Source organism: Cupressus sempervirens, chromosome 6 (assembly GCF_028749045.1).
Source record: "Cupressus sempervirens isolate cs-2001-9-10 chromosome 6, ASM2874904v1, whole genome shotgun sequence".
NCBI lineage: Eukaryota > Viridiplantae > Streptophyta > Pinopsida > Cupressales > Cupressaceae > Cupressus > Cupressus sempervirens.
Genome location: NC_143123.1, coordinates 310,658,516 through 310,669,063, shown reverse-complemented (window position 1 = coordinate 310,669,063; position 10,548 = coordinate 310,658,516). Strand labels below are relative to the sequence as shown.

Sequence of the window (10,548 nt, the reverse complement as noted above, 5' to 3'; positions counted from 1 at the left end):
GCAACATTTGCTCCTCTACGAAGCTCCTCTTGCAATGCTTGTACCTGCCTCTAGAGGGCTCTAACCTCCTCAGGATCAATCACTCTGGCCCTTCTGCCATGCTCTCTTTGTGGAGGCATCTTCTAACTTGAACCCACAACCACACAGTCCTGGTGCAAACTGCCTCACAGTCGGCGCTCTGTCTACACACTCAAGAAAACCCGCTCTGATACCACTTGATGGGGACACAACCCAAGAACAGAATGGACACAACAAAAAAGGGAAATTATATTAACTGAGAAAATAAGCTAGTACAAATAGTACAGAGAAAATAAACTTCAGAACATGCCCTAAGGGCTTACAATAGCATAAATCTGGAGAATATTTCTCCTTTTAGCACCTCCTCTCAAAGTCCACTTTGAACTGCCTTTTACAATGCCAGGAATCTCCTTAAATAGACCCCGGAGGGTTAAGGACTAGGAGTACATTCTAGAAAGTTCTAGTAGGCATCCATCGACAAAATAGAAAGTTCCAAAAGCTGCGTTAGAAGTCGGTGCAAATCTAGAAGAATCCAGAAACGGTAATCAAACTTTCGGGAGGCATAACTTTTGAACCGTAGCTCCGATTGACGAACCGTTTACATTTTTGGAAAGCTCTCAAAGCGATCTATAGCCCTATGGACCAGCTTCACTCGTCCCCCATTTTTCAACCCTTTTCAAGGTCATTTAATGACCCAAACCTAACTTTGAAGCATTCTTAGGAGGTCTCCAAAACCTGAAAAACTGCAATAACTTTCAAACCATGGGGCCTATTGACCTGATTCTTTTTCTGGAATGCTCTAAATCATGATTACATTCATCTGGCCAATTCACACCTTCTAGTTTACCAAAATGATGGCCCAAATACATGCTCCTATTTTTTCAAGATTTTCAAACGCACTGATAGTTGAACTATGAGAGTTGGAAACTTTATTTGACCCAAATGGGTATCCAAAAATGTAAAGACATGAAACAGAAACTAAGTCTAAGTACATTTTTTTTTGGGTGACACAGGATTGCCCTTATACCTCTGGATGCTCCTGCATCATGTTGATGGAGTGGCAACCCATTTTTTTAACTGGCATTAACATGTTGTTTTGAACTCTATTCATGAAGTGTGAAAATTCAATGAGATTAATATCTTTCATAATCTACCTTGAACTTGTTTCTATCTATTTTTGTCAACGCTTGGGTATTTAATTTGAAACACTCCTCAATACAAGACCTAGTTATAACCAACAAGGGCATCCCATCTAACTTTCTTGCTATTCTTATGGTTGGTTCATAATATTCAGCTAAAATGTTAATGAATTCTATGTCCACATATATATTTGGAAAAAATATTTTTCCTTGGTTGAATTTCCAAGCATTACTCCAAGGTTTGTTTTCATCCTTATTTGCATATGTACCATCCTAATTTGGAAGCACTTCAATTTATGACAATTTAGAACCTATTCAACCTAATATAATGATAAAATTGGATATAAGTCTCTCACCTATCCTCCTCTTAATTAGATCTAGGTATGGCCTAATAAGTCCTCCTTGGCATTCCCTTTCTATGAGGCAAACTCAATGTAGGATATATTCATCTAGGTCCTCCTCTTTCCTTTCTCTTCAATCAACATAATGCCTTTTCACGCCAAAATGGAATTTCCTCAAAATTTGGATAGCCATAGTGTGCCCCTAATATGGTCCCATTTTAGATTTTGATAGTTGGAAACTTCTCAAAATTTGTTCTAAAATAAGATTTTTGAGCCTAGATGGCCCATAGAAGGAAATTAATTTGAATCCTATAGAAACATCCTTAATTCCTTTATTTGGCATAACATAAGGATACACAATATATGTGTGTGGACTATCAAGTGTGTCATGTCCCCAATTTTCTGGAGACAGTTCGATTTAATTAATTTAATTAATCTGGTTGTCCAAGGATGACTAATTAATTATTTTAATTAAATAAATAATATTAAAAGATAACCTTGTATTTAATAAAGTGACTTGGAAAATATTTAATAAAGTCACTTGAGGGATAAGATCAAAAAGGTTCTAGAAGTCTCTGGAGAGGATGGAGGGAAAAGAATAAATAGGCACCCCGGGGCTCCATTCAAATCAGGCGGTTGATTATCTCTCTTTGTGTTTCAGATTGTGATTCAATCACGGGTGCATTGTGGAACCTAGGGTTTCTACAATTGTCACAGTTGGCCATTGAGAACGAAAACTCTCAATTGGTACGCAATTTTGAGGGTGTGAAATATCATCTGAATTATTGCAGATTGGAGGTGACATTCAGTCATTTCATCAGGGACAAAATCGATGGCCTAAGGCCAAATCTTGCGATTCATTGATCATTGGAGGTTTAGTTAGAAAGGGATTAACTAATTGCAGAACTGGAGAGATTCGAAGGGAAGCTGGAAGCACATTTTCCCATATCTGATCGAATTTGCATGAGAATGGCCGCTTAGTTCTCCCCGTACCCAGACGGCTCAATTTACATCAGTGGTGACGTTGCAACGGAAGGTTTGGATTTTCATTTTTAAAAAAATTGCTATAAACGGAAGCAGAGTTGAATTAGAAACAACTCCCGAATTCTGGCCAAGCAGCGGTAGTTTGTGAACAAAGGAAACGGCCCTAGCAGATTGTGAAGTCAAACAAATTCGATTGCTCGTGTGTATCACGAATAGTGATCATTGCCCAATCCTATGTGTGCTCTGCAGCTTAATCCATGTCAGGAGCGGCATCTCAGCAAAAGGTGCAAATTTGTAGAAGATCGCAGTGTGGCCAAAGGGGATCTGATCGAGGGCAGACTGTGAATCCATCAACCGGTATTAGTTATTGAAGACGCACCAGACTGAAGGAGTGGCAGAAACAGTGATTGGACTTGGGTCAGAATATATGACACAGTGACAGCGCCATTCTGCGGATTACAAAAAAGAGCGATTCACCTTGGATTAGTGGTTAAGATGGTCAACAGTCGGATTCAGGGAAACCTTGGTTCCGCAAACTCTGGGGGTGCATTCACATAACAAAGACTGTGATCGGTATCTCAGAAATGTGAGGGTCAGAATACTATATCCAATTTAGTGGCAGCAACAAATTCAAGTCCTGGTCAAACTGGTGATCTCTCACAGAGGAAGCTTTATATTGGTGGTCTTTCATATGACACAACTACTGACAAACTGCTGGAAGTATTTTCAAAGTATGGAGAGATTGAGGAAGGTTCAGTTGCATATGATAAGAGTACAAACAAATCCAGGGGATTTGCATTTGTGACTTTTAAGACTGTGGAAGTTGCAAAGCGGGCTCTGAAGGAACCAAACAAAACCATTGATGGTAGAGGGGTTAATGCAAAACTTGCAGCCGAGGGTCAGAAGGAGAAACCGGCACCACAACCTACAGCATCTCCACAAGCACAGCCACTTCCACAAATTCAGGCAGGTTATGTAGCTGATTATCCAAGCATGATGTCATATCATAGGTCAGTACCACAGGCACCAGCTTCTGCACCCCTATCAATTGGTTACTCGACATATCCTCCAGGTCTAACTGCATATGTTGTTCAGCTAACACCATATCCAAACAACACCCCTTCATAATCATTGATGGAGCCGGCAACCTCAGGATTTTATTCCTATATAGTCTGGTTCATTGTTGATTATTGGATTATGAAACATTGATTTGTTTTCTGGACACCATTGGCATTATTATCTACTGCTTGTACATCTATTATTTGAGATACTCTCCTGTGCATACTGTTTGACGTAATGACCGAACCCTTGAAGTATTGAGTTTTGGTGTTAAAAAAAGCAATAACCTGTCAGGGTTATTTCAAAGTGAGTAAGAATACTTACAATAAATAAAGTGTTCTCATATGGACAAGACATTGTGGAAATCCTAATTTGTCTTAGCACATCTGAAAGGTGCAAGGAAGGAGGCTTGAAAACATCCTTTTAAGAAAGATATTTCTTCATCTTCCTCTTCACATCCAATTTTAACATTCAAGATTCAATCATTGAGTAGTGAATATAGATCATAAGTATGGTGTAGAGTACTTTAGCCTTCAAGGATTAGTATGATTTCTATGTTATCCTCATATCTACGCATTAGTATTCAATCCACATTCAAGTACAATACTTCATGCTAAAGTTTTGGATCTAGGGATTTCGATCCTTGAATTTTCACATTCAAAGATCATACACAAGAATCACACACATTACATTTCAAATTAGCTATTTGTGGAGGTGGAAACCACCAAAATGGGGGGTTGACTAAGGAAAACCCCTACATAGACACCTAATATCCCACAAGTTAGATATCAATAGATCTAAAAAAGGAAAAATAGGCAAGAACTGGGTACCCTTTTCATCATTTAGTAGATCTAAAAAATCAAAATCAATGTCAGCCACCTTTCATCAGAGGCACACTACACCTCTAATGCACCAGTTTGCCCCTAATGCACCAGTTCACCCCTGACAAATTGCTAAAAGATTTCTAGGTTTCATTTATCTCTCAGTTTCAAATTTAGATATAGTTTCATTCACTCCTAGCAACAACACAAAACTCAAGAATTGAGGCTCAAAATCATAAAGATAAGTACTTGTCCATCCTCCTTTGTCAATTCAACATTTTCATTTAAGCATTTTTTTATATTATTTAGATATAGAAGTAACTAGATTGAATCTCAAGGGAAACTATCATTCTTTTCTTTCCCGCATAATCATTAGATTTTAACTTGAGTTAATGCTCCTTTATCCCTTGGAATGCATTAACCTTCTAGGATTTGGCACCTTTGGGGGTTAACTAGAAAGAATCTATTTCCTTGAGCTCCATCATTTTGAGGTGTGTGGTTGTGTGATGAACTTAGGGTGTTAGGATTAATCATGGACATAAATAACAATAACATGCAAATATAACCAATATCAAAAAATAATAACTCGCATAGAAGACAACACGAGACATAAGGATTTAACATGGTTTAGCCAATCCCTAGGCTATGTCTACTAACAACAAGTCCAATATTATTATTATCTAGTGATTACAATATGCAATTCCTTAAAACTCAATACCACTGCAAGAAGCTACAATCTCATCATACATTATGAAATCCCAAACCCTAAGCCATTTTATACAAGCCTTTTCTTCTTACAAAATTAGGGCTAGAATAAGTCATCCAATAGAAAAATAATAACCAACACCTTCTACGAGACATCCATTTTTGGCTTTAGGGGCACTACCCCACAAAATACCCATGGGAGCATTACCCCTCGACCCCACCCTATATTTTGACAAGGAGTGCACTTGGGGCATTTCCCCCAAACCCTCATAGAAATAATCTGGGTGGAAACCACACTGAATAAACCTCTGAGTCTGATTAGGCTCCACATCACAGCATAGGGTTACTTACCTTCATTCAAATTTCCCCTAACATATTTTTGGTGAACCCAAACTATGACATTTCCACTTGTGAGATTGGTGTTAGATCTCATAGTGCATGTTCTTTTAAATATCTTTAATTCAAAAATACCAAAAAAATTACATTTTTTCAGTGCATATAGTTTTCATTCAAATTGTTTGACTTGTTTCATGAGTACTTTGATGATAGCTTTACAAATGATACCTTTGGTAAGGAAGATGCATTGGATGAGAAATCACATGATCTACCTTCTCACCCTTTTAGAACTTTTTCTAGCACATTCTACGATAAGTTTCATGTATGGTTTCCCTTTTCTACAACTATTTGTTCTATTGATAACCTTTTGTATTCTATGAGAAGCCTTTAATGACTGTTAAGGGTTGTCCCAAACTTATTGGTAAGGAAAAATTTATGAATCCTTTAAACTACTTCATTAATAAAGATTTCATGGATCACACTTATCACACTTAGAATAACCTCAACCTACTATTCCCACTTCTTTTCAACCTTCTCAACTTGTGCTTCCTCAAGCATCTTGATTACCAAAAGCTTCTTTTAAAGATTGTGATTTGGTGAAGTAATTGCATGTTATTCCTGCTAAAATTTCTCTCTAGGAATTATTACAAACTTCACCTACTTACCATGAAGCTTTACAAAAGTCCTTTTCTACTCTTCCAGTTCCATCACCTAATTTGGATACTATTACTTCTTTCTTGGATTGTATGTATGTAGTGTCATTTCATCCTTCTATTATCTTTACTAAAGATGATCTTCCTCTTATAGAAATTTAAAATAGATATTATTCTCTTATGGTCACTATGTCTATTAATTGAAACATTATATGTCACACCTTAATTGATAATGGTTCAAGATTGAATATTTATAGCATAGACATGTTAAAAGATATATAAGTAGATCTTTTGACTATTCAACCTAATTATGTGCTTGTTCATGGATTTGATAACATTGCTAGATATACTTGGGGAATTATAACATTTCTCTTCAAGGTTGTCATGTCATCTTGGAGACTTCTATGCATGTTATGCCTAGTCCTTTGAATTATATCTTACTCTTAGGGAGACCTTGGCTACATTCCATGCTTTTTTTTTCTTCTACACTTCATCAAAAGGTTCATTTTGTTCATAATAATTTCATGTATATTTTGCATGTGGACGATGAACCTAATCCTTTCTTAAACACATAATATGCTCAAACTTCTTCTATACAAGATTTTGTGGGGGAACTTTGGATTTTAATCCTATGTTTACTGAGGAATATAAGGTATCTAATTTATCCTTCATGAAAAAACAAGATGAATCTAAAAAGAAAACATTCTCTCCACTTAAGAGTGAATTAAAAAATACATTTGTATGAAGTTCTACTGAAGAAACTATGAAAACTATCAAGCTTGAATGTTATGATATATAGAGTTATGAAGTACCATTAAATCCTAAAACTAGCATTGACTGCCATGGTATTGGACATACTTTGCTAAAGAAATATGGATTTAATGGGAAAGTTTTTGGAAATATGAACAAGGACTACAAATCCCTATGGATAGTGGCTTTCCTAAACATACCTATGGATTAGGATTTAATCTTGATAAAGAACCTTTGTTATTCCCTTTGCATGTTAATCACATCTGTAGTGTATCTCTTAAGTTACTTAACCTAATATTTTGGATTTTGAGAAAATGATAAAAATGGATCTCTTTCTTGATGATGAAACTTTCATGGATTTTGTAGGAATCTATGATAACATTCCTTATTTTCATCATTAAAAGTGAAGGTTTTATTGTTTAAACACTAATTTTTACTTTGGAGATAACACAAATTATGAGAACACATCTGACGAAAATCTTCCTCTTGAGGATCCTATGAAAAGTAATTTGTTGATAAAAAAAATTATTGATACTCAAATGTACTCTAAAGATTCTAAAAAACTAATTAAAAGTGGACAATGGTTGACTTCTAATATACAAGTAGAATTTAGAGACTTACTAAAAGAATTTTTAGATATTTTTAATGGTCTTTTATTGATATGCCTAGTATCGATCTTAAGATTATGACATGTAATATTGTTCTTGGACCTAGGGCTAAGCCTATTAAACAAGAAAATAAAAAGATGATCCCTATCACTCTTTTGGTTAGATAGAAATTGAAATATTATTGGATGTTGTCTTCATTCACTCAATTGACTAGTATCCTTGGATATCCAACATTGTTGTTGTCTTGAAAGGAGAAATCAAAATTCGTATGTGCATAGATTTTTGGGATTTGAATAAAGATTCTTTGAAAGATGAATTTCATTTTCCTAACAATTACATGATTGTAGATTGAACCGAAGGGCATGCTCTTCTATCTTTTATGGATGAATTTTCTAGTTAACATCAATTTTTTATTCCTCTTGAAAATCAATACAAGACTACATTTATGACACCTTGGGGAACCTTTTGTTGGGATATGTTTCCCTTTGGATTAAAGAATACACATGAAACCTATCAACATGCTATGCCACTGATATTTTATTACTATATATAGAAGATTCTTGAAGATTATGTAGATGAAATTCTTGATAAATCAATAAACCATAATGAAGATGTGGTTATCTTGCAAAAAATATTTGAATAGATAAGAAGTTATAATATGTGATTGAATTGTAAGTGTGCCTTTAGAGTTAACAGAGGAAAAATACTAGGTTTTATAATCTCTAATCATGGTATTGAATTCGACAACAAAAAATGGATTCTATGGTCAATATGCCTTTGCCAAGGAACATATCATTGCTTCAAAGCCTACAAGGAAAGATATACATTATTCGACATTTTATTTCAAACTTGGTTGATAGAATTATTCCATTCACATCCTTGCTCAAGAGAGATTTTAATTCTCTTGGAACGATGAATGTTAACAAGCATTTCAATAATTTAAAGATTATCTCACTAATCCTCATGTCTTGAAGCTTGTTCAACCATATAACCCTTTCTATCTATACACATCTCCTTCTTTGAATGTGTTAAGTTTAGTTCTTATTCAACATGACTATGATGGTTAAGATCATTTGATCTATTGCATTAGTGTACCTTGATCAATTATGAGACATGATATACACAAATTGAGAAACAATTTTTCACTTTAGTTTTTGCATGTCAAAAATATTGACATTATCTTCTTAATGTAGAAGTGAAAGTGATGGTAAAATTAGATCCCTTAAAACATATTTTTGTTAAGAAAGAATTATTTGGGAGATTGGAAAAATGGGCTATGATTTTGACAAAGTTTGGCTTGAATTTATACCTCACAAATCTATTAAAGGGAAAACCTTAATCGATGACTTAGCTAAGACTCTTTCCTTACATATAGTTATCACTCTAATCTGAATTTCCTAATGCATAAATATTATCTATGGATAAAGATGAAGTTTGGGTAATGTCTTTTCATGGTTTTTGATGCAAAAATGGTGCTAGAGTAGGTGTGATACTTGCTCTCCCTTCTAAAAATTTGATTCCTCTTTCCTATAAATTAACATTCTCATGTACAAATAATATTTTAGAATATGAAGCCATTATTGTTGGACTATGAGAAGCTTTATCCCTTCAAATTATGAAATTGAACGTCTTTGGTGATTTTGAATTAATAGTGCAACATATTAAGGGTTTATATCAAGCTAAGGATGACAATATAACAAAATTTCAAAAACTAGCTTTACAATTACTCAATCAATTTTCATCTTATGATATCTAGTTAGTTCCTTACAAAGATAATAGACATGTATATGCTATGGCTAGTAAAAAATCTATCATATGTCTCAATGATAACAAAGATTTTTTAATTTACTATTCACACTTTCTTGGAACCTACTATTTTCAATTACAATTATGTGATAAATCAATGTTGTACCTTGAGTTCTGACAAACAGTTTGCTAATATATTTCAATATCTAAAAGATGAAACATGCCTTACATCTTCCTCTCAAAATTCTTGTGCTTGTATCTAAAAATTCTCATTATATTATTTGGGTTAATAGTTTATTTAAATAATCTTACGATGACAATTTGCTAAATATCTAGGACACACTAAAATTTTGGTCACTTTAAGTGTTGATATAATTGGTGTTGCACAAATTGCATAATATTGTTATATTATTTTATTTTATTATATTATGTAATGTTGCACCTAGATGGATGTGCAACATGTAAAGATTCCCATGGGATATACTTAATGAGTTATATTATAACATTGTGATAATATTTCATGTAATTATTTAATATTGGGGAAAAGAATTAAATTTTCAATATTAAATTTGGTGTCAATGGGTTAGGTAGCACATGGTTTATGTAATACCACTTGGTGGTTTTATGGAACTTGCTACTATATAAGTAGTCACAAGGGTACTTATGGTGACAAGACAAAAGACAAAAAGGCAAGATTTGAGTGGGACAAGGCTTCATAGGTTAGCTAAGGGAGCATTTGTGAAGGTTAGAAGCATGGCATGGGATATTTGGATTCATTCTTGTTCACATGGATTTCTTGGTTGTGTCTATGGCTTTGAAAGCTTCCATGGTTGTATTGCAATGGTGTTTTTTGCTGAATAGTACATGGTGATGGATGCTTTTGGAGGCTATTTTTTTCCCTCAATGAGGGTTTTCCAAGATATATCTTGTGTCACAATTTTTGTGGGTATGTTGTCTATTCCCTTACATGTGGATTTTAATTGCATATTTATTTCAAATCTATTATGGGTTATGTGGAAACAGTTATATTCTTTATTGCAAGTTTCAATACACGTGGTATCAGAGCTATAGTTTTATTGTTGTAGCCCTAGTTTGAATCCTTAGGAATGCATGAGAGGATAAAAGAAAGGGAAAGATATATGAATTTTTTATTGTAGATCTAAAGGTTTTGGGTTTGCTATTATGATGTGAAATTGTTGGACAGAAGGGTTTTTCAGATGTTTCATTTAAATCAAGGTTTTAGGGGGAGCTTGTTGAAATGGCTTCCTCGTAATAAATGAACCTCACCATTTGATCCAAGTCAATGTTTTCATAAATTTTGATGAATAATATATTCTAGTTTGGCCATTTTTAGAGAAAATGAAAGAGTTTTTTAAGCTCTAGCTCAT

The 10,548-nt window shown here is 34.3% G+C and overlaps 1 protein-coding gene across 1 annotated transcript; it reads left to right on the top strand.

The window, feature by feature from the left end:
- Positions 1-2,739: 2,739 nt before the first annotated feature.
- LOC149552442 (UBP1-associated protein 2C-like) lies at positions 2,740-3,610 on the top strand. The gene is made up of 2 exons (XM_089790203.1): positions 2,740-2,839; positions 3,099-3,610. Exons 1-2 carry the CDS (start codon positions 2,740-2,742, stop codon positions 3,608-3,610), a joined length of 612 nt encoding a protein of 203 aa, XP_089646329.1.
- Positions 3,611-10,548: the final 6,938 nt, after the last annotated feature.